A 25,728-nucleotide genomic window follows, 5' to 3' on the forward strand; every position below is an offset into this window, starting at 1 on the left:
ACTGATATTTAACTAGAAAAAAATTCGAACAATGGTCCAGAATTTGCTGGGAAAATGACAGCAAGTTTAATGTGTATGCCATTATTAGTGTGTAGAAAACCCACTAATTCAATTTTTTTAGTATTAAATTCCCATTTTGTTATTTACAGTATAATTCAAATTATTGAATAATTCAAATTTTTTAGTGCAAAAAATATGAATTATCAACTGCCTTTCAAAGTAATTCATTCATTCAATGAACTTGAATCTCAGATATTTTCAAGAGATGTAACAAAGCACTATATTTATTTTCTTACCCAGAGTTGATCATCATGACCAGGAGGACTCTTCTTTATAAAAGCACCATAGTAGGTCGCTATGTTTCTGTGGTGAGAATATTTTTTCAACATATTGATCTCCAGTTTAATTTCTTCCTCTTCATCCTGCAAGAAAAATGCCAATATTTAGGTATATGTCAAATTATGTGAAACATGATTGAAGTTTCCTACAGCATTTTGAAGTTTCTTTTTTTTTAAAAAAATCACTAAGCATTTTTTTCCAACCAGAAACCACAGACAAAACAGCCTCGCCAGCAAAATGGTCAAACTTCTGTTGGCATTCAGTGCCCCAACAACTCTCCCCATTTTAGATCAAAACAGATATCAAATTGTACAAAAGATCAGCTCAAAGCCCTCAGCTTCGTGCCACCACCCCATTCAGAATACCAACTTTTTCTCTCAAATGATCAGTGGGAGGAGTGCTCATAAAACATCTTATGACATTTAAAATAGTTAGCGATATTTAGGCAATTTTTCATGAGTGGACCAAGACTATACTAAATTTCCACACTTGAGTTAAGATAAATATATATTCAATGCCAGTGCCTACAATAGAGTTTTTCACTTACATTTCTGTAAGCTTCAATAATAAAGCAATGGCATGCCCTACAATTTTTTTTAAATTGGCAACCTATCATAATACTACAAAATGCAATTATAATGGCTTAATAACTGGACAGTGGAAAACCAGAACATACAAGTATACCTGTCATTATATTCTGTTGGACTGAAATACCAACAGACATCTATGTTTTGAAAGTAGACTGTTAAAGAATATTCCAACAGGCTCCCCCAATGGCTCAGTGAGTTTAGAGCATGTAGCTGAAACATGAATACAGGGAAGGTCCCAAGTTTGATCCCTAATTTGTGCCTAGTTAACCAATCTCATCTGGGGTGGCTGTAGAGGTGTTAGAATTGGAATCAGCACCCCTGGGTTAATGAGTGAGAAATTAACCAGAGTTCACCCTCCTGATCACAATCCATCAACTCCTGATGGAAATATATTATGTGGACATACTAGGGAAGACTTTTGGGTTGGTGCCAAAAATGGCCCGCAGTGCCTGCCTAACATGGCAGTCGGGGATTCTGAACCACTTTCAGGTTTGGGCCTCTAATATTTTCTCGGTGAGCTGCTGGCATCAAACCAACAGCTCACCGGATTTGTCAGGAGAAAAATCGGCCACCTACTGCATGCAGCCGGCCAGCAGGTAAGGCCTGTTACGGGGCAGCGAATGCTGGGGGCGAGAACAGGCCAGCAGTGAGCCAAAAGATTTTTGTGGGACTCAGAAGCTTTTAGGAGAGGCCTCCGCGATCCTTTTAAGGATCGCTGGTTAGGCCTCAACACCTGGAGGAATGACTGACTGACTGACATGCATGTTCCACCCATTTCTCCTTGAAAGTTGCAATAGGGGTCCTACTATAGGCGTAGGATCCCAATTTAAATATTTAAACAAACTCCCCTCTGTTTTGGGTGGGAGTGCTGGGTACCCAATTAAAGGCCTGTCAGAAGTTTGATTCAGGTGGGAAAATGCATGCATAAGATCTCCAACAAATTTTCAACTGCTGGGCAACCATTTCTCAGTGAAAAATGGGCAGCAGGCAGTTGATAATCTTCCCTATTGTGTGCACTGAATTGGGCTTGGTTGTAATGCCCCTGATAGTCTATCAACACTCAGAGCTCACATGAAAAAGATGAACTATTCAAAGTGATTTGCACTCAGCCCCTCCAAGGAATCAGCATCTTCAGGAAAGGAGAGAACATCTGCAGATAAAATTGGTGACAAAAAATTTACAAATAACTGAATGTTCTATATTTATAATCTTTGCGCAAAGGATCATGGAACGTTACAGCACTGAAACCACCAAATCAGTACTAGTACTTTTCTTTAACAGCCACTTAGTTTAATCTCTCTTCTACCTGCTTTCCATATGCTTTGATAGTCCTTTTCAAACAACTATCAATTCCCTTTCAAAATAATTCATAGCTTCTGCTTCAACAATACTTTGTGAAAGAAAATTCCATATACTAACCACCCTGTATGTGAAGATTTTTTTTCTGATCCCCTCTAATTCTTTTCGCAATTATCTGAAAGTTGTTACTATCTCACCAACAAGTAGAAACACTCAATCACGGTTTATCCCATTTGATCCTTCGTGATCTGTCACCGTTTAATCTTCTCAGCTCTACTGAAAAAATCCTAACTTCTCAAGTCTCTCTCCAAAACTGTAACTCATCAATCATCCCTGTTAACATTCTGGTGAAACTATGCTGCAACTTTTCTATTATTTTATATCTATCCTATAATGGAATGCCCAAAACTGCACACAGTATTCCAACTACTACTTGATTATGGCCTTGTATAATGTTACCTCCTTATATTTGTATTCTATTATTCTAGATATAAAACCAAGGATTTCATTTTCCATTTTGAATGACCCAAACTACTTGCGCTGTCACCTTTAACAACTCGTGTATCTGTGATCTGTGATCAAGGACCCTTTGCTCATCTATTCCATTTAAAATCTTACTATTTAAGTTTTACAGTCCACACTGCTTATACCGGGGCGTGTTGGTGTTAATACAATTTACCCGCTATAAGCAGTGGATGGGAAAGCCAATCTCCACTGCTGTAATCCCTGCAGGCTCTACTGGTCACTAAAATTCAGATTGGTGTTGGATGCAGCTTCCAATCAGTTCCTGTACTGACCTAGGGAAGTGCCAACAGAAAAGACGAGTCTGCCAGCGAAGAGAAAATCGTGGGAGACACATAGCAGTACCGACACTTCCCGGAGTCCTAGTCAGGGGTAAAAACTGAACATCGCACATTAGTAAATACTGTATAGGGGATTAATGAGGTGCAAAGAACTGCCCAAAATAGCCAGCGCTTAATATATTATAAGCAGCACCTTTGTAATTGACTCTTATGGTAACAGTGAATGGGTAGCACTATTTGCCCAATATAGGCAGCCATCCATATAAGCGTGGATGGTATAAATGGTGGGGACTGTATTTCATTTCCCTATTCTTACTTCCAAAATAAATTGCTTCATATTTTTCGACATTGAACTACATCTATCAACATTAAGCTATCTACATCCTCCTACAGTCCTTCAGAATTCTCGCCGCAATTCAAAGAGCATAATAGAGTGCTATTCTCAAAGCTGCTTGTATACAGACTGCTTGCGTATTTTTGAAATTAATTCCATCACATTGAATATAGTTATGTATATACAGTACTTTTATTAAAGCCAAAATTTCTTCTGCTCATTTCTGCGGAAACTTGTTGTAAACATACAAGTATCATTTTCTTTTAAACTGTAATTGCCTACAATGCACATATTATAAGATTAATGAACGTATAATTCCAACCCTTACAGATGCTAATTTGCTAACCAGTGTTGTTAATAAATCCATTTACCAACTCATTATTCACCACGTCAGCTGTTCAAAAGAAAGTATGAAAAGAACAATACTGAGCAAATTAGCTTTTGCACTGCAACATCTTACACACACACATGCCCCTCTTGCGTACACCTCATTTGAAAAATTGTGTGCGCATCCCCAGATGACATTGGGGGTAGACTCTCTAGTGACCAACACTTCCTGTAATAGTCCTAAACCAGACACACTAGAAGATTCCAGGTTCAAATTTTGTGCGAGTTAGCTCATTTCAATTAATGCAGCAACTGTGACGTTACAATTGGTCTGGTCATCAGATTTTAACGTTTGCACTGTCCTGGTTTCCCATTCTTTAAGTTTCCTGCTCTGATAATCCCTTTTCAGCACCTCTTTCCTGTGCATTCTTTGCCCAATTTTTTTTTGGGAAGCTCCTGCTACCATACATGGTATGTTAAATTGAGGGCGTCAGGGTGGGCCAATCATGCATCATTATGTTGACAGTGCGACCTACTGATGTAATTCCCTCAATGTTTTAACCATGCATCATTTTAACAGACATTAGATAGACACGAGTTAAGTACTGAAGAATTTCCAGTTTCTTTAAATGAAATCGTTCATCTAAATGGCTGCTCCAATCAAATAGATTCCCAAGTGGTTGCAATGCAACACAACAGTAAACACATAATACGTAATATATGCACTAGCAGATCTCCCATGGCATTGTTTAGAGTATATCATGTATGAGGTTATAGTTTATCATGTGTATTATTGCATTTTCTCCTCCTGTAACTGTATCTCTGCTCATTTACCCCACTAATTCTTTTGTGTCATCCTCTGTCTCTGTTTTTTTACCCATTCTCTCTCAGTACCGCTGTCACACATTTTTCTTACAGTTGCATCAGTTACTCTATCCAATTCTCATTGTTTCTGCCGAAGAGATATTGTTAAATGGGTGACTGGGGGAAGGTGAGATTGAGGGTTAGGATAAATGGGGCTATGGTAGGAAGGAAATAAAATTTGAGTGTGGAATGGAGCAGGCAAAAGTGACTGCAGTCTGGGAAGGAATGACAGGTGCGCAGGACCTGTGAGTAATCATGAAGGATTGGGTGTGGGAGTGCTGGTGGGATTTGTGGTTTTGGTTTGGGGGTGGCTGGTTTCTGTCAACATTCATGGGGAGCCAGAGCAGGAGATGAGTTGGGATATGAGGCACAAGAGCACTGGAAGGCGGGAGATGTTGGGAGGTTCAGGAGACTAAGCAGTCAGAAAGGGAGTCGAGGCACTGTACTGTGGGATCAATGCCAAATGGCTGGGGTGTGGGAGGGTGAGGTGGGCTGAGATATTAAAGTATTGGAGGGAGAACTGGATTATGAGAGCATTGAGGAGATAAATGGGGGCTAGGTGGTGATATGGTGTAAGGCTGAAAGCTATCCAGGATACAGGCTCTGGCTACAGGAGTGGTCAGATGCAGGACTGGAGGGCAGGCTGGATAGAGATGGCAAGCACCTGAGAAGCAGAAGTATCAAAGCAGCCAACCAGCACCACAAAGAAGTTGCACCTGGGTGCATAGATGTCTTTAGAAGAGCAGGCCAGAGATGTCAATAGGGAGCAAGCTGGATTAAAAAGTAACGCAACTGCAACTCTTTGGAGGGGTCAATGTTGTGCATGCCTCATGTAATTGGAGCAACATCCTAAAGCTCTGGAACAATTTTCTTCTTTGTATTTTTAAGCCCACCTTTGTTCGCTGCTCTTTTGGGTCATACCCCACCAAAAAAAAAAATCCCAGTTTCACATATCATTCCAGTTAAGGATTCTGGAAAGTCTTTAAAAGTCCTTCAACTCCCCTTCTCCTCCTCCCCACCCCACTTCAACTTGTCTCACTTCTTCTCATTCTCGCCTCCTCCAATATGTGCAAGTCTCTCCCTCTCCCTCCCCCTCCTCTCTCCCCCTCCCCCCCCCCCCCACACTTGTGTATGGATTGCCCTTCCTCCCCCACCACTTCTCTTACCCCTCCTCCCCCATGTTTTAAATAAAATGGTGTGAAAGGAGTTACTTTTAGCTCAGGTGGTTTAGTGCAAAAAGTATGTCATTTAGATACTTTCATAAAGAAAAAATTCAAATGCAGCCTCAACTATGAAGTCCGGACTGCATACTTTTCAAAAGACCTCTAATAGAGAGTCACTGATAAAATGGTTGAGTGCGCACGTGTATGTCGGCCAAGGCTCAATGACTGAATACCAGAGGGAACAGACAAAAAAGGTTACTCATGCCCAAATCACCATGTTTTTGTTTTGTTGAAAATTAAAATGTCTCGAGTTGCCTTGGACGTTGATCAGCCTTTTTATTCCCATTGGGTCTGTTTCCATTTCCTCCACCACTCTCTCATTTTCACTTTTGCTGCATGACACAAGACTACCAAGGAATGCAGAAGTGCTGTGGCGATGTTTGTACCTCTTCTATTCTATGCTGGATCTGCAGCAAAGGGTGTGCTTTTAAAAAAAAGCTTGGCTTGTTCAGTTCATAATTTTCAAACCATATCAATAATTGATTGATATCTAGAAGTTTTATTACAGCTTGAATTTTACTATGTTTTTCCAGGAAAATAAACCTAACAGTAAACACAGCCACGCTGCAGCAAGAGTGGAACTACGACACAATGGCCTAGATTTCCTTGGGTTTTCTGCCAATTTTAGGGTCAGCTGGAAGAGGAAAATTAATCAAGGAGGCATAGCACCAAATCTCCACCCCTAAAAACCCGTGGTAAAATTTGCCTCCAAGATGACGATGGTGTGTGGCAGTGCCTGTCTCAAGCAAATGTCATTTAAATTTTAACACCCGATATTAATTTTCCCTCCCTTGCCACCAGTGGCCAACCTCTTCAAATCAAAGCTGGTATAAAAGTATTCAGTATATATAGTATTGTATCGTAACTGTGAGAGACACATCATCTTGGATACATATACCTACCAGGGCACTAGCACTGGGCTCTGGCTCTGCTTGGGTATTGAGTAACAGGAAGGCTGCCCAAATGTTCAACAGATCACTGAAACCCTGACAGATACTACTTTATATTCTAGCCCCAGTATCTTGGGGGGCAAAAGAGATAGCCTACTGCACTCCTTCTCAAGATGTCTTTGATAGTAGTCACAGTTTCCATGCCAAGAGGCATGACTGCCACTAGTTCTCTGTTGGAAGATGCCTATGTTGCACCACATTCTAAAATTATCACACTCCAGAGTTGTCACATGCTCCAGAGTTGACTGCAGTGCTGAACACACATCCAATCGTGGAGCCATAGATGCTTTTGGTGGACGACTCCGACTGAGCCACAATCTGCCCCACATTCTGGGACACCACTCCTATTGGCTACCTATATTTGATGCTCTTTTCAATGATGAGCCAGAGATCTTGGCCCTGGCTTCCATTGCCAAGGGCAGAAGTCTCCGAGGGGACATAGCCTAAAGATTAGAGCCAGGAAACACTTCTACACGCAAAGGGTGGTAGAAATTTGGAACTCCCTTCCACAAACGGCAGTTGATGGAGCTCAATTGTTAATTTTAAATCTGAGATTGATAGATTTTTGTTAACCAAAGGTATTAAGGGATATAGGGCTAAGGCGGATATATGGAGTTAGGTCACAGATCAGCCATTATCTCATTGAATGGCAGTACAGGCTTGAGGGCTAAATGGCCTACTCCTGTTCCTATGACCCTCCAGCCAACAATGAGTGCCTTTCCATCTCAATGCCTCCAGGCAACTTGTGCTTCGTGCATTACCTGTGCACTTCCCTCAAGTTCACAAACTACTCATCCCTGGGTACATGTCTCTGGGCTGCTGCTTAGGAGGGAGACAGTGAATAACAGACAGGTTTGGTGAAAACAAGCTGGGTGTGGCTCTTAAGCAAAAAGGGCCAAATTCCTCTTGTTAATCTTCCTCTGCTTGTGGCTATAGGCCACCTAGGTAAATAGGGATAGATGAACAGCAAAATACCTACAGTATTTTCAGCCCAAGTTATGGCCTTAAGCAGTTACAATGTACTATGGTGACAAATATATACATACTGCAGGAGCTGAAGCGGTATGAGGAGATAAGTGTTAAGAACAACCTGTATCTGTCCTCTCCCCTCCTACTTTCCCATCTCTCATTGCTTCTCCTCGCTCATCCGTCACCCTATCCTCGCTGACATACACTGACCCTTGGTCTTCTAATGTCTCAATTTAAAATTCTCATCCTTCTGTTTCAATCCCTTCAGGCTTCACCCCTCCCTATCTCTAACTCCCTCCAGCCCTACAACCCCACCAAACTCTGTTCCTCTGACTCTATTCTCTTATGCACCTCCCCATCCCCCAATCGCACCACTGGTGGTCATGCCTTCAGCCACTAGGTCCAATGCTTTGGAATTCCCTTCCTAAACCTCTCCATTTTCCTCTCCTCCTTTAAAGACAAACCATAAAACCCAAGTTTTTAAATCACTCCCTCCTACTATCATCATCTTTGGTTCGGTGTCCATTTTATTTTGATTATGCCTCTGAAGCATCTTCGGATGTTTTTCGATATTAAAGTGCAATATAAATGCAAGATATTGTTGTTATTTGAGCAAATAAAACCTCTACATTCGAGTCAGAACCTTGCGGGCTGACGGCTCCAGTACAACACCCTGCGCTCCAAGTAGTGCATTTTGCCTCCGAGATCGTAGCTCGCTTGCTCCTTTTGCTGCAGCAGCGCTAGATTTCCTTCCCCCATGATGGCAAGATCCAATAGAGGCTGCAAATTGTGCTGGGAGCCTGACCTCAATATTAAAATTAACCTGACCCAAAAAATGAGACTGGGGCAGAGTGGAGTCTCACTGGCAATCCCAACACATTTTGAGAGAAAACTCTACCACAAATGAAATTCCCACCTCATCATGCACCATATTCATGTGCTAACACTTTGTGAAAGCTAGGAAGAGTTGAAGAAAATTAGCAACACAAAGGTCAGTAGAAAAAATGGTTAACATAGGAAGCAAGTCAGCACTTTGGAATTTCATTGAGAAATTATTAAAAAATTGTTAAGACCTGAATAACATTATTATACAGCCTGTCCCTTGGAGTATGTCTCAAACACCACTGAAATAGATAAGAATGACACTCCATTTGGTAGCGAGGTATTCGGGGCAGAAGTAGGATTAGATTTTTGATCATTTGTTTTTAGAAGATAGTAATTTATACTGTTATCACTTTTTCTTGTTGCAGGTTTTATGAGAGTTGGGCAGCTTACATCCTAGCACCAACATGCCAATTAAGTAATCACACTTCACCAGTACACTTAAAAATAATTCAAGATAGAGGGCATTAAGATGAAACAGACACCAATGATGTTACGGTTTATGTGAGGCTGAATTGCCTAGAAGATTGCCACCCAGGAAGTTGACTAATCAACTGGCTTGCTAGGGTTGATTTAATGTTCTTATTTATTATAAAGCTATCTTAAAAATTAAATATAATTAATACAGTAATGCACTTAGAAAAATTTCTGTTGTAAATTAAGTACAGAGTTATATTAATTGGTATTACATATGTGCAGATGTTGCTCATTAATCAGAGATCAACGGTGGCTGCATTCTAGAGATAAAATGGGTCTTGATCAGAGATCAGTCTGGGTCACTAATTTAATTCCTAATCAATGTAAACAGCAGAATTTCTCATTCTGAATGAACACAAAGTTTATCCATTGTGAATATTTGTAAATTTGTGTATCAAGTGGTCCCCAGCAGACACAAATACAGTTTCCTGCTGATTGGATCATGTACATCCAGTCGATTCCATATGTACATAATTGTACTGTTGATTATGGCTTTTGTGATTATGAATTGTCTGGGAGTCTGACTCCAAAACAAATAAGTGCTTAAAAACAGGACTTTGAAAACATATTGCAGTCTACCAATTTCTGCTGTTCCAGTAAAATAAAAACTCATTTTTAATTCTGTTTGCAGCAGACTTTACAAGTTACGTTAAGCTGATGTGGCCACTGGTACATAGGAACGCATGCATGATCTTAAAAGGACAGAAAATACCACTGCAGCCCACCTGGCTGGTATGAAATGATAAATTGAACTCGCTTTCCTAATTAGGAACTCGTCTTAAAATCTAAAAAGAATTGGCTCATATACAGACATTTCTTAGAGAGAAATTCATTCATTACAGACTTTTCATTTTATACTTTTGTTTTCACTATGGTTTGTATTTGTGCTTCCTCTCACTATTCAATTATAAATATTATTAGTTGCTGTAGTTTATTGATGTTTAATATCCACTATTCTCAAGTGAACTTGATATTCCAGCATGAGACTACAAATAGTCTAGTTCAAAGATTACTGCAAGAAAGAATAATTGTGAATCCCTCAGGTCACAGGACGTTGCAAGAGCAGATTACACAATACGGGTAATTTCGCACGGCGTCAATCCCATTGCACTGTTGGCCATATAGTTTTGTAACCGTATCTCTGAAGCTTGATCCCACGTGTACCCTGAAATACAGCATCTGAATTGTATGTGTAAGTTCACTTACAGGAACTGTGGTGAAACTGTTGAGAGAAACAAAATGGGCTTTTTAAAAACCTGAAAATGTAACAAGTAACAAAAAAAAAATTGCAAAAAAAACCCAGACGCATGGTAAAGGTTAGCATTTACGATACATTATACCATTGAGATGAAACTGTCATCTGTGGTACTTAAAATACCTAACCTTATTGCCCCCAGCCAAACCAGATGTGCTGGTAGCAATAAAGTATAAAAGTAACAATTTTTTTTTAAAAAACAGAAATTGCCCGCAGCATCACCACCATGTGAAGAAAATTTGATTTTCCCTAAAATCCAGGCAGTCTGCTAAATTGTTCACATTTGAAGCTCTTATGCAATATGTATCCCCGAAGAAGTTATGAAGCTAAGCATAAATTAATTACATTTGATTGTTTTCCATTACTGGTAAGTTCTAACGGTACTCTTTTTGAATGGGTTGATAAGTGTACACAAAATTAATTCATTTTGAATTCATCTTTTCCCCCAAGCTGCACACCTCAAGAAATGTTAGTTTAGAAACATCGCCTATTCAATGATTTGTGTTCCATCATCTAGGTTTCAACAGCCAGTGCACCATTGCATGGACCAGTCAGAGCATTTCAAAACAGTAACACGGTTATGCGATAAGTGTAGCAGGAAACAAAACATTTTCTTTAGTCGAAACTGCTTTTTTAATCTTTCTTTTGGGCTAAAGTAAATAATTCTGCGTACAGAAGATAGTCTCCAGATACATGCATGAGGCAAACATACATAATGCTTGAAACAACCGTAAGTCAACAGAGAACAGCATATTCATTTTGACAACCATGCTGGTACAGAGAAATGCATTTAGTGGTGATGAATGTTTAACAGCCTTGTACAGCTGTCTGAGATCCCACTTAAAGCTGTCCACTCGCCAAATCACACAAGAAATTCAACGTTTGTTACAATTCAGGTTGGCCAGCTGTTTGTTTATCTGCACAATTTTTTACTTAGTACATATTAACCATGTTAAAATCCAATAACCATCCTTAATATTGTAACTTAAGTACCTGCTGTTACAAGGTATTGAATTATCCACAAAGATAGTATATTGAACTTTAACATAGAAAATAGCTCAATTTCTGCATCCCAATAGCAATTTACAGAGATATTTTACAATTATAAAAAATTAAATTAAGCAATTAGAGGTATGCTGCTCTGCACCCTCTGCTCTCCCTCTCCCTCTCCCCCCCCCCCCCCACCCGCCCCCCCCGCCCCCACCAACCCTTCAATTTTCTCTGCAGCAAGATAAGGAATGTTGGGGTACAATTATATGGATACCGACAGGCCTTGGGTACCTCACACAGGATTATTCACGTGGGAGCCATGGCTGACTGTTGGGAAACCATTTGACCACAGATGTCCATACTTGAGCTCAATATCTACACACAAACTTTGAAGTGAAGAGCACTATGCAGCAATCAGGAGCAGGAAAACTAGTTGATTATTTTCATCTTCCCTAAACCCATTGGTACTAAAGCCAATTGCAGCATCTCAACTGCTGTCCCGAGATTGTTTATCTCATCACTGATCAGGAAGTGAATCTGGGATCTGCTCGCTTTTTTCTCAGCACCACACCAGGTGGTGCCTTTGACCATTGCTCCATCGGGGGCCAACTAAGAAATGCTTTTGTTGTGAGTTTTAGTACGCCAATGTGTTTTTTGGCATAAACCTTGCGGGCTAACTGTTCCATTGCAGCAGTCTCAGGCATGATTCCTTCACGCTCAGTAGTGCATTTTGTTGCTCTGAGATCATAACTGACTTGCCCTTCTAAGGTGCTGCAACAGCAATAGATTTCCCTCCTTCACAAACAGGAGTGAGATAAATGACAAGATAATCTGTTTATTAAACAATGTTGGTTTAGGAATAAATGTTGGCCAGAACACAAGGAGAACTCCCCTGTTCTTCTGTGAATCAAGCATGGGATCTATTGTGTCGACTTAAGAGGGAAAACTGGATCTTGGCAGTTTAATGACTCATCTGAAAGATAGCACTCCCAACAGTTCGGCACTACCTCAGTACTGTACTGAAGTATCCGCCGTAATTATGTGCTCAAGTCCTGGAGTGGGTCTTGAACTTTAACTGAGTGCTACCACTGAGCCATGGCTGATACCAAAGCCAAGTGATAAACTCTAGATAAATACAAATCAAGGTGGGGGATATCAGCAACAGGAAACAGTGCATTTTTCCTCTGAGCACCTGATGTCAGCATCAAACGCTCCAAAGTCAGGTGTACAGTTGGATGCAGATCAACATTCTGTCCATTTCAACAATTTGCCTTAACCTTAATTTCAGAAAGGCACTCCCAGTCTGGTTACAAGATAATTGTTTTACCTCTGTTAAACTGCAAAGAGATGCTGTAGTGTCAGAGCTGTGTTTCAAAAATCACTATTTTTTGTAGCTTCCATAGATCAGTTTTTATAAATACAAACGAAAATGATCCCATTGTACTATTCACTGCATTAACATATTTCTTAAATTTACTTTGTAACTGTAACAAGCCAACTGAGCAAAAACAATTGCTCATAAATAAATAATAAACTAGAAATTAGTTGCAACACATTGGCCAGTCACCAAACAGAAACAGATATTCACTTCAGGGGATCAAGCAACTTTGGCCCCCTTTCATGCGAGTATAACTTCCCCAAGCAAGAGCAGCGCAAATACAATGCACAATATTTAATGCTTACTATTGTCAGTTTCGTATTTAGCTTCCCTGTTCAAAGCCTTGGATTGTTGCTCGACAGTTTGCACACTAGAGTAGCCTTATTAACTTAATGGCTACTTGTACTGCCATAGATGTATCCTTCAACATCAAGGCTAGAAATCAAGAAATCTGCCAGGTTATCCATCTGGTGGCATTGTGCTTTGCACTGAATTCATGTGTCCAACAGAAGATTATTCTTCATCAGTGCAAAGTAAACTGATAGCTGTTGTTGATTATCCATGCCCATTTTGTTAAGCTAGCATAAGAGTATAGAAGTGTTGACATAAAACAATGGGTACAGTTGGCAAAAGTACTATATTTAGTTGAGAAAAGCAGACGTCATGGGACATTTGGAAATCATTTACATAAGCACTTTTTCAGTAGAATTTTGGAATGAACAGCTCATTAAGAAATCTGTTCCGTCCCTGCTATAACTTCTCATATTAAATCGGTCTACAAAAATATTAGGTCTGCGCGACATCCTGTCTTTTTTTTAATTCGTTCATGGGATGTGGGCATCGCTGGCGAGGCCGGCATTTATTGCCCATCCCTAATTGCCCTTGAGAAGGTGGTGGTGAGCCGCCTTCTTGAACCGCTGCAGTCAGTGTGGTGAAGGTTCTCCCACAGTGCTGTTAGGAAGGGAGTTGCAGGGTTTTGACCCAGCGATGAAGGAACGGCGATATATTTCCAAGTCGGGATGGTGTGTGACTTGGAGGGGAACGTGCAGGTGGTGTTGTTCCCATGTGCCTGCTGCCCTTGTCCTTCTAGGTGGTACAGGTCTCGGGTTTGGGAGGTGCTGTCGAAGAAGCCTTGGCGAGTTGCTGCAATGCATCCTGTGGATGGTAAACACTGCAGCCACAGTGCGCCAGTGAAGGGAGTGAATGTTTAGGGTGGTGGAAGGGGTGCCAATCAAGCGGGCTGCTTTGTCCTGGATGGTGTCGAGCTTCTTGAGTGTTGTTGGAGCTGCACTCATCCAGGCAAGTGGAGAGTATTCCATCACACTCCTGAATTGTGCCTTGTAGATGGTGGAAAGGCTTTGGGGAGTCAGGTGAGTCACTCGCTGCAAAATACCCAGCCTCTGACCTGCTCTTGTAGCCAACAGTATTTATATGGCTGGTCCAGTTAAGTTTCTGGTCAATGGTGACCCCCAGGATGTTGATGGTGGGGGATTCGGCGATGGTAATGCTGTTGAATGTCATGGGGAGGTGGTTAGATTCTCTCTTGTTGGAGATGGTCATTGTCCGACACTTGTCTGGTGCGAATGTTACTTGCCACTTATCAGCCCAAGCCTGGATGTCGTCCAGGTCTTGCTGCATGCGGGCTCAGACTGCTTCATTATTTGAGGGGTTGCGAATGGAACTGAACACCGTGCAATCATCAGCGAACATCCCCATTTCTGACCTTATGATGGAGGGAAGGTAATTGATGAAGCAGCTGAAGATGGTTGGGCCTAGGACACTGCCCTGAGGAACTCCTGCAGCAATGTCCTGACACTGAGATGATTGGCCTCCAACAACCACTACCATCTTCCTTTGTGCTAGGTATGACTCCAGCCACTGGAGAGTTTTCCCCCCCGATTCCCATTGACTTCAATTTCACTAGGGCTCCTTGGTGCCACACTCGGTCAAAAGCTGCCTTGATGTCAAGGGCAGTCACTCTCACCTCTGGAATTCACCTCTTTTGTCCATGTTTGGACCAAGGCTGTAATGAGGCCTGGCGCCGAGTGGTCCTGGCGAACGCAAACTGAGCACCGATGAGCAGGTTATTGGTGAGTAAGTGCCGCTTGATAGCACTGTCGACGACACCTTCCATCACTTTGCTGATGATTGAGTGTAGACTGATGGGGCAGTAATTGGCCGGATTGTATTTGTCCTGCTTTTTGTGGACAGGATATACCTGGGCAATTTTCCACATTATCGGGTAGATGCCAGTGTTGTAGCTTACCTTCCAATTGTCACAGTTTTTAGGTCAATTTGTTCCACTATTCACATTTATAATGGAAAACTCACCACTAATTGCACAAGCTGGCAACTGTGTTTCCACAATTGTCTCAATATGTTTTCGCGATTTCTTTTCTTCTGACAGTTTTTTTCTTCAGCAACTGAAATTTCTGATGTCCAAAGTAACGGTTTAACTAAAATATATATATTTTTAAAAATTCATAGCATGAATAAATGTAACCATTGAATTCTGTGTGTTCTTTTATGCACAGGGTCGGGGGTGGAGTGTAATTTTTATATATATTTTTAAAACCCAGGGAGGAAGAGAACTGAATTTTGGGCACTCAAAACCACACACAGCACTCTTAACTTTGGCCTAGCCAATGTTTTGTGAAAATTCATTATTACTTCTTTACTCTTGTATTCTATGCCCCTATTTACTAAACCCAAGATTTTTAATGGGTTTATCTACTTTTTTTATAAATTCGTTCATGGGATGTGGACGTCGCTGGCAAGGCCAGCATTTATTACCCATCCCTAATCGCCCTTAAGGTGGTGGTGAGCTGCCTTCTTGAACCACTGCAGTCCGTGTGGTGAAGGTTCTCCCACGTTGCTGTTAGATAGGGAGTTCCAGGATTTTGACCCAGTGATGATGAAGGAACGGCGATATATTTCCAAGTCAGGATGGTGTGTGACTTGGAGAGGGAACGTGCAGGTGGTGTTGTTCCCATGTGCCTGCTGCCCTTGTCCTTCTAGGTGGTAGAGGTCGCGGTTTGGGAGGTGCTGTCGACGAAGCCATGGCGAGTTGCTGCAGTGCGTCCTATGGATGGTACACACTGCAGCCACAGTGCACCGGTGGTGAAGGGAGTGAATGTTTAGGGTGGTGGATGGGGTGCCAATCAAGCGGGCTGCTTTGTCCTGAATGGTGTCGAGCTGCTCGAGTGTTGTTGGAGCTGAACTCATCCAGGCAAGTGAAGAGTATTCCATCACACTCCTGATTTGTGCCTTGTCGATGGTGGAAAGGCTTTGGGGAATCGCATGTTCAAAGAGTTATGTATTTGAATGTCAAGGTGTCTCTGTTCATCCACACCCTTCAGTATCTCATTATGTGTATATTCCCATTTTTAATTTTATTTTTTCTCCCACAATGTATTAACACTCACCTCCATACTAAATTACATCTGTCTGCCTATTTTGCCAACTGTTGATGTCTTACTAAAGTCTTTTACAGTCCTCTCACTGCTACTTCTGTAATACTTCTGTATTACAGTCCACACCACTTATAGCGGGCGCATTTGCACAAACGCACTGGCTAGTGTCACCTGACTTCCGAGATCCTGGACAGTGTTAGCTTCACTATCTTCACCACCTTTTCAGGTTTAAAAACTACCTGTTTGAAATAATCTAATAAAGCACATTCGGTATTGCAGTCCTGAAGTGCCTAATCTCTTGCATCATTTAATCTAAAATCCATACACTGAGAACCTCCTGGCCAATATCTGGGCTATTTTCCATTTATCTGTATAACTTGCAGTACTTCACAACATAATTAGAAAGCAGAATCCTGACAAGTGCTCTTACTTTCAAATATGTTTTATCACAAATTAATGATCTTTTAACAAGCTTATATACATTATTTATTTATGTCTGCTTGTTTCTAATTTAATTGTCCCGGATCCAGACAAAAACAAGGTAGTTCATTGACGAGTAATAATAGCGTACTAAGCAATTCTAAAGGGAGGTTTAATCTATATGGCAAAACCTAATCATTTGAATGCAGGCAAATGGCAAAACCACTATGCCTTGAAAAAAACAATTACAGTAATTCAACTTCTGATGTTTAGTATTTGAATTTCAGAAACACCAAGTAGAATGAAATGTAATTAGTAAGTAAACACAGCTGTTTCTGCCCAAAATAAATGGAGCACTTAGACATTCTAACCGGCAACTTTGAAATTAACGTTAATCCAAATAGGTAATGGTTATCGCCTGTTCTTGGTTCCAAGACCAAATCTCACACACAAACACAATGTCCAGTCCTTCTCTAATCTGAGAAACACCCAATTACACAAATTCTTTTTTTTTTCTGGTACATCACCCAACTTTCTATCCACGCTGCTGCATTTCCTCCAAAACTACATGACTGAATTTTTCCAATAAGCTTCTTTTGAAACCCCTTATGAAATACCTTCTGAAAATCTATATGCACTACATCTACTGCATTCTTTTTAATTAAACAGTCACTGCTTCAAAAAAGTTTTTCAATTTGTCAAACATAACTGGTCTTTAACAAATCCATGCTGGCTACCCTTGATTAACTCACACATTGCTAAATGCTTACATAATAACACAAGAAATAGGAGCAGGAGTAGGCCATATGGCCCCTCGAGCCTGCTCTGCCATTCAATAAGATGATGGCTGATCTTCTACCTCAACTTCACTTTCCCACCCTATCCCCATATCCCTTAGTGTCCAAAAATCTATCGATCTCAGTTTTGATTATACTCAATGACTGAGCATCCAGAACCCCCTGGGGTAGAGAATTCCGAAGATTCGCAACCGTGAGTGAAGAAATTTTTCCTCATCTCAGTTGTAAATGACCGACCCCTTATCTTGAGACTATGACCCCCAGTTTTAGACTCTCCAGCCGGGGGAAACAGCCTCTCAGCATTTACCCAGTCAAGCCCTCGAAGAATTTTAAACGATTCAATGTGATCACCTCTCATTCTTCTAAACTCCAGAGTTCATAGGCCCAATCTACTCAATCTCTCCTCATAGGACAACCCTCTCATCCGACAAATCAATCCAGTGAACCTTTGTTGCACCCCCTCTAAGGCAAGTGTATCCTTCCTTAGGTAAGGAGACCAAAACTGTACACAGTACTCCAGGTGTGGTCTCACCAGAGCCCTATATAATTGCAGCAAGACCTTGCAATAAAGGCTAACATATCATTTGCCTTCCGAATTGCTTGCTGTAACTGCATGTTAGAATTCATAATTCAAGATAAAATTAAGTGTTTGCCCACAACTGATTTTAGATTAACTGGCATATTTGTTGGCTCCAAATTCAGTTTAAGAATCTTCCCTCTCTGCTGTTTATAACAGTCACTGTCTTACAGAACAATCTGAAATATAACAACCAACTTAAAAAATCTAAGCCATGAATTTTAGCACTTTTATCTGAAGTAAATGAAACTTATCTGAGGAATTCTGAGAAATGCTCAAGAGTAGCAGCAAGACGAGCCACCTAGAAAATGTCAACATTTGCGGTTTGTAAGCTCCATCCTCTCTTTCCAAATAATTGAAAATTGCCAGTAGCACAAAGACAAGAATTCTGGGGGCTTAAAGATTTTTAGAAATATTGAAAATTCTGTCAATGGGCAGGTTGTTCAATGAGAGCAGCCATTAAGGCATTGAATTGCTACATCTTGTATGGAGAGGAGAAAGAACTCTTCTTCTCAGGATACAGCATTGGAGGTCTTGATCCATTCGGTCCTCGCTGGAAAGGTGGCATTGTTTAGAGATGAGGGGCAGCCTCTAACTCCTCACAAATGTGTACAATGCCTGGACAAAGGAGGCAGAGCAAATGAATGGCATATCGTACATGCAGTGGGAGGTTGAAATTTTATGGACTCAAAGACCGCCACAGTAAGTGTATTGGCATTGGTATACTTTAAGTATAGTATGATGAAAACCAACAGTTCATTCTCATCTTGCTGCTGCAGCACAGCTCTCATGCAGATATTTACCCACTTCACAAATGCACAAGCTTCAGAGTACACTTAGTTGGTGGCAGAATAATCCACTTCTAATGCCATACATAAATCTTGGCAGCTTGGACCAGCAGCTATGTTGCCAACATAGGCTACCTCTATGCGGCATATTGATGGATTCGCATAAGATGGCTGCTGAGCAATGCAAAGAGGTGACATTCTGCTCTTCCCAATTCTAACATCAGACCCTTTTCATAGGAACAGGAGTAGGCCATTCAGCCCCTCGTGCCTGCTCCGCCATTTGAAAAGATCATGGCTGATCTGTGATCTAACTCCATATACCTGCCTTTGGCCCATATCCCTTAATACCTTTGGTTGCCAAAAAGCTATCTATCTCAGAATTAAATTTAGCAATTGAGCTAGTATCAATTGCCGTTTGCGGAAGAGAGTTCCAAACTTCTACCACCCTTTGTGTGTAGAAAGGTTTTCTAATCTTGCTCCTGAAAGGTCTGGCTCTAATTTTTAGACTGTGCCCCCTACTCCTAGAATCCCCAACCAGCGGAAATAGTTTCTCTCTATCCACCTTATCTGTTCCCCTTAATATCTTATAAACTTCGATCAGATCACCCCTTAACCTTCTAAACTCCAGCGAATACAACCCCAATTTGTGTAATCTCTCCTTGTAACTTAACCCTTGAAGTCCAGGTATCATTCTAGTAAACCTACGCTGCACTCCCTCCAAGGCCAATATGTCCTTCCGAAGGTGCGGTGCCCAGAACTGCTCACTGTACTCCAGGTGGGGTCCAACCAGGGTTTTGTATAGCTGCAGCATAACTTCTGCCCCCTTGTACTCCAGTCCTCTAGATATAAAGGCCAGCTTTCCATTAGTCTTATTGATTATTTTCTGCATCTGTTCATGACACTTCAATGATCCATGTACCTGAACCCCCAAGTCCCTTTGGACATCCACTGTTATTAAACTTTTTACCATTTAGAAAGTACCCTGTTCTATCCTTTTTTGATCCAAAGAGGATGACCTCACATTTGTCTACACTGAATTCCATTTGCCACAGTTTTGCCCATTCACCTCATCTATCAATATCCCTTTGTAATTTTATGTTTTCATCTACACTGCTTACAATGCCACCAATCTTTGTGTCATCGGCAAACTTAGATATGAGACTTTCTATGCCTTCATCTAAGTCGTTAATAAATAGTGAATAATTGAGGCCCCAAGACAGATCCCTGCGGGACTCCACTAGTCACATCCTGCCAATGTGAATACTTACCCATTATCCCTACTCTCTGTCGCCTTTCACTCAGCCAATTTCCTAACCAAGTCCGTACTTTTCCCTCGATTCCATGGGCTTCTAACTTAGCTAACAGTGTCTTATGTGGGACCTTATCAAATGCCTTCTGGAAGTCCATATAAATAACATCCATTGACATTCCCCTGTCCACTACTTACTGAAGAAAGCCAGAGACAATGGGCTCAAACAGATTAGGACTGAAAGACGACTTCTTAACCTGAGGCTACCAACTCCCTATGAGGACAGGAACCACCACCAGAGGCGAGAGAGAGGAGAGGGAAAGGTGAGGTTGGTTGCTTCCTACAAGCTCATGGCTACCAACTTTGCTTGTTATCCCTTTTCCCCTACTTACTTAAGGACATGAGACGAGAATACAAAATTAGGATTGAGGAGAGAGGGTGCCATGGCTAACAAAAAGGTACAGGAGGTTTGACAGGGCAAATGGCATACTCCTGTTCTTATGTTCAAGAGTTGCTGTTGGTGGCTTTGCAAAATTAGGAACTCGTTACCTATCGGTCTTCCAATGGGCCTGATAGGAACCGTAGGCACACTGGTAAAGTAAAAAGGTGACAGCAGGGCTTGGTGTGTGCAGGTAACCGTTTAAATCTAGTTCTCTTGGCGCCCGGCATTCATATAAAAGTGTCTTCATAAACACTGTAGCCCTGCTATTCTTTCATATTATGTATACTACGATTTGTAAGCAATTTCTCTGTGAAATGGATATTTGTGGCAAAGTTGGGTAGAGAGCAAGGGTGATGGAATTTTCAATCTGATCAGTGCTCAATGAGGTTTGTGTGTGTTTGGGAGGTACAGTTTCTCTTTGTTGTAAGAATGCCCTCAGGGTAGGGTGAGGCACAAAATGTGCGTCACAGCTGTACAGAATTAGTAAGGTGCAGCCGAGCTTTTGTTATGTTTAATTTTTCAGTAGAGGTGGGAGTTTGGTTCTATGCATGAAAAAGTTAAATTTCTGACAGTACTTTCATGGCAGATACATAAATATTATTTTACTCATTAACATCTAAAAAGTTGGGATGGGACTAAATTTAAATATGGATTTATTTTGAGTTTACATTGGAATATTTCAATTGCTGAAGGTACATTCTTGTTAGCAATAAAATATAGCAAAAGATTTTGTTTTAATGATGGAAGAGGAAGTATATTCCACATAATTGCCCCATAACTCCTAATTATTGTAAAGGAAGAAAACTGCTTGGGGAGAGGTGCTGTTGATGTTTGTTGCCATGTTGTGTGCTTTCAAACTGCTCGTTGGAAGTATCCTGGGAACAGATATTTTATGTCAAATTCCCCATGTAACAAAGTTTCGCTCCAATGATTATATGAATGGGGAGGGTGGGCTGTGAGCAGTACTCTCTCCATGAGGAATTCTGCACCCATTCTGTTCCCAGGCTGCTGTAAAAGCATAAAAAGGTAACTAACCGAGAAGCACCAGTAACATTCCCAACTCTCTCTTCCCCTGTCTCGCCCTCTCAGATCCATGCTACGAGGTTGCCTCCCATTCCATATACTTTAATTTCAGCTAGCAATTGCACATACAAAATCTTATCAAGTGGCTTCTGGAAATCCATTTTTATGACATCCAATGGTCCTCTTCTAATCTACCACCTCAGTGACTATCAAAGAACTAAGGAAAATTGAAGGCCCAGGAAAAGGCGCAGCCCAAGACACATGGGTTGCCTCATTTATGTCGGTGCGCTGTCTTATGCTATGGGTACGGTAGCATAGTGGTTATGTTACTGGATTAGTAATCCAGAGACATGAGCTCAAATCCCGCCACGGCAGCTGGGGAATTTAAATTCAGTTAACTAAAATTAAAATTAAAATCTGGAATAAAAAGCTAGTATCAGTAATGGTGACCATGATACCACCGGATTGTTGTAAAAATCCATCTGGTTCACTAATGTCCTGTAAGGAAGGAAACCTGCCGTCCTTACCCCGTCTGGCCTATGTGACTCCAGACCCACAGCAATGTGGTTGATTCTTAACTGCCATCTGAAATGGCCTAGCAAGCCACTCAGTTTTACAATCCTGCTACAAAAAGACAATGTCCATTACCAAGAGTGGCTCGGTAGCACCACTACTGACTGAGCTGGGTGAGTCCTGAAGGACATAGCTGCCAGACTGGGCCCGCGGATAGTGGTGAAAGAACCAACATGAGGGAAAAACCAACTTGCCCTCGTCCTCACGAATCTACCCGTCGCAGATGCATCTGTCCATGACAGCATTGGTAGAAGTGACCAGAGTTCTTGTGAAGACACACTGAGGACACCTTCCATCGTGTTGTGTGGTACTAATTCAGTGCTAAATGGGATAGATTCAGCACAAATCTAGCAGCTCAAAACTGGGCATCCATGAAGCAGCATCAGCAGAATTGTATTCCACCACAATCTGTAACCACATGGCCCAGCATATCCCTCACTTTACCATTACCATCACGCCAGGGGATCAACCCTGGTTCAATAAGGAGTATAGAAGAGCATGCCAGGAGCAGCACCAGGCATACCTAAAAATGAGGTGCTAACCTGGTGAAACAACACAGGCACGCTAAACAGCATGCTCTAGACAAGCAAGTGATCCTATATCCAACGGAAGATCACAGCTCTGCAGTCGTAAATGGTGTTGGACAATTAAACAACTAACGGGAAGAGGAGACTCAGTGAACATCCCCATCCTCAATGATGGCAGAACCCTGTACGCGAGTGCAAAAGACAAGGCGAAAGCATTTGCAACCATCTTCAGCCAGAAGTGCCAAGTGGATGATCCATTTCGGCCTCCTCCCAAGATCCCCACCATCACAGAAGCCAGTCTTCAGCCAATTCGATTCACTCCACGTGATATCAAGAAACGGCTGAGTGCACTGGAAAGGCTATGGGCCCCGACAACACCTCGGCTCCAGTGCTGAAGACTTGTGCTCCAGAATTAGCTGTGCCTCTAGCCAAGCTGTTCCAGTACAGCTACAACACTGGCATCTACCAGACAATGTGGAAAATTGCCCAGGTATGTCCTGTCACAAAAAGTAGGATAATCCAATCCAGCCAAATACTGCCACATCAGTCTGCTCTCAATCATCAGCAAAGTGATGGAAGGTGTCATCGACAGCGCTATCAAGCGGCACTTACTCACCAACAATCTGCTCACCGATGCTCAGTTTGGGTTACGCCAGGACGGCTCGTCTCCAGATCTCATTACAGCCTTGGTCCAAACATGGACAAAAGAGGTGAATTCCAGAGGTGAGGAGAGAGTGACTGCCCTTGACATCAAGGCAGCATTTGACAGAGTGTGGCATCAAGGAGCCCAAGTAAAATTGAAGTCAATGGAAATCAGGAGGAAAACTCTCCAGTGGCTGGAATCATACCTGGCAAAACGAAGATGGTAGCGGTTGTTGGAGGCCAATCATCTCAGTGTCAGGACATTGCTGCAGGAGTTCCTCAGGGCAGTGTCCTAGGCCCAACCATCTTCAGCTGCTTCATCAATGTCCTTCCCTCCATCATGTCAGAAGTGGGGATGTTAGCTGATGATTGCAGTGTTCAGTTCCATTCGCAATCCCTTAGATAACGAAGCAGTCCGTGCAAGACCTGGACAACAGTCAGGCTTGGGCTGATAAGTGGCAAGTAACATTCATGCCACACAAGTGCCAGGCAATGACCATCTCCAACAAGAGAGAGTCCAATCACCTCCCCTTGACATTCAACGGCATTACCATTGCCGAATCCCCCACCATCAACATCCTGGAGGTCACCATTGACCAGAAACTTAACTGGACCAGCCATATAAATACTGTGGCTACAAGAGCAGGTCAGAGACTGGGTATTCTGCAGCAAGTGGCTCACCTCCTGACTCCCCAAAGCCTTTCTACCATCTACAAGGCACAAGTCACGAATGTGATGGAATACTCCCCACTTGCCAGGATGAGTGCAGCTCCAACAACATTAAAGCAGCTCGACACCATCCATGACAAAGCAGCCCGCTTGATTGTTTTAGGTGGTGGTTGGGGTGCCATTCACTCCCTCCCCCAATGGCACACTGTGGCTGCAGTGTGCGCCATCTACAAGATGCACTGTAGCAACTCGCCAAGGCTTCTGCGACAGCACCTCCCAAACCCATGACCTCTGCCAACAAGAAGGACAAGGGCAGCAGGCGCATCAGAACACCACACCTCCATGTTCCCCTCCAAGTCATACACCATCCTGACTTGGAAATATATCACTGTTCCTTCAGCGTTGCTGGGTCAAAATCCCTACCTAACAGCACTGTGGAAGTACCTTCACCACACGGACTGCAGCTATTCAAGAAGGTGGCTCACCACCACCTTCTCAAGGGCAATTAGGGATGAGCAATAAATGCTGGCCTTGCCAGTGACGCCCACATCCCATGAACGAATAAAAAAAAATGCAACGGGAGTGCCGCTGCCATGAGCGCACTGTCGTTTACGATAGTAGGGACCTCAGAAGCCAAGTAGGGTCATCCACTTGGTTCCTTTGGCTGAAGATGCTTGCAAATACTGCAGTCTTGACTCTTGCACTCACATGCTGGGCTCCACCATATCTGAGGATAGGGATGTCCATGGCACTTATCCTCCTGTTAGTTGCCTGATTCCCTGACATCATTGTAAATTGGACATGGTAGGAATACAGAAATGTGCTCTGTTCCATTGGTTGTAGGATCAGTTAGTTTTGTCTATAGCTTGCCACTTTTGGTTTTTATATAGAAATGAGTATTAAATGACGTAACAGTATGTATGATTGTGGTGGTATGTTATTGGTTATAATCTGGAACAAAGTGCATGTTGGCTAAAAATAAATTAATGTGTAACATTAAATTATATTTAGAAATTGAAATGAAATCATTCAATTAAGAGAAATGAGATTAAATCACATACAAAAAGGGTATGTTAAAATTGAGAGATTTAGGAATTAAAGTAGTGTAATTTTAAAATAAATTGATGTGAAGTAGATAAATGATACATCAACAGGTATGAATATGAATTATACAGTATTAACTATGCTGTATTAAATTCATATATAATTTACTGTGTGTATAGTATTTGATGTAATTTAAATGTAATAGGGTATTACATTTTTGTACTGTTCTTATATTGTAGCGAACAGTTGGCTTTGGGAATGGGTGGGTGGGGGGGGTGGGGAGGAGAAAAATCAGTGATTTAATAGAAAATAAAGGGTAATTTTTTTGGGGTTATTGAAGACATTTTTCCCCAATTGGTTTCAAACCTCCCTTGTACTAAAAGCCTAAGGCGCGTCACGCATTTTCAAATGCATTGCAGACATGCACAAGATTCAAAATTTACTTGTGCAGGTATACTCAAACATTATCTAACAAAAATATTTTAATCTTACTTAAAATTGCAAGTGGCATTGCCAGCCTCTAATCAAGCAATCAACAGTCTGTATTAACCTAAACTCTTCAATATAGCTGGAGGAGAAACAAACATAAATAAATAGAAAACTACTTCAAAAGAAAACATATTTGGGTTTGTATATACCCTGTAAATTCAGTGCAAATGTTGTTTACACTTAAATGTGCAGTGCATGCTGGGAGGTCATAAGTAAATTGATCTCCTTCACCCATCTGCCCTCCAGATGAGCTCTTTATTCAGTGAAGCATCCCTAAAATGATAGACGCTTTTTCTATCCTCACACACTACAAAACAGGAGGAGGCCTGAAGGATAACTCTTAGGTGATTCTGATGTAGTACATTCATTTCATGAAAAACCTAGCTTTCAAACTA

General features: G+C 41.6%; 1 protein-coding gene across 4 annotated transcripts in view; it reads right to left on the bottom strand.

Annotated features, from left to right (window-relative positions):
* LOC137322955 (mitogen-activated protein kinase kinase kinase kinase 4) overlaps positions 1 to 25,728 on the bottom strand; it is a 308,879-nt gene that overhangs the window by 116,895 nt on the left and 166,256 nt on the right. For all 4 annotated transcript variants that reach the window (XM_067986215.1, XM_067986216.1, XM_067986214.1 and 1 more), the window contains exon 4: positions 297 to 422. In XM_067986215.1, coding sequence (XP_067842316.1) covers positions 297 to 422 — 126 coding nt within the window. The remainder of the gene's footprint in view (positions 1 to 296; positions 423 to 25,728) is intronic.

This window comes from Heptranchias perlo, chromosome 6, assembly GCF_035084215.1.
Source record: "Heptranchias perlo isolate sHepPer1 chromosome 6, sHepPer1.hap1, whole genome shotgun sequence".
Classification (NCBI taxonomy): Eukaryota; Metazoa; Chordata; class Chondrichthyes; order Hexanchiformes; family Hexanchidae; genus Heptranchias; species Heptranchias perlo.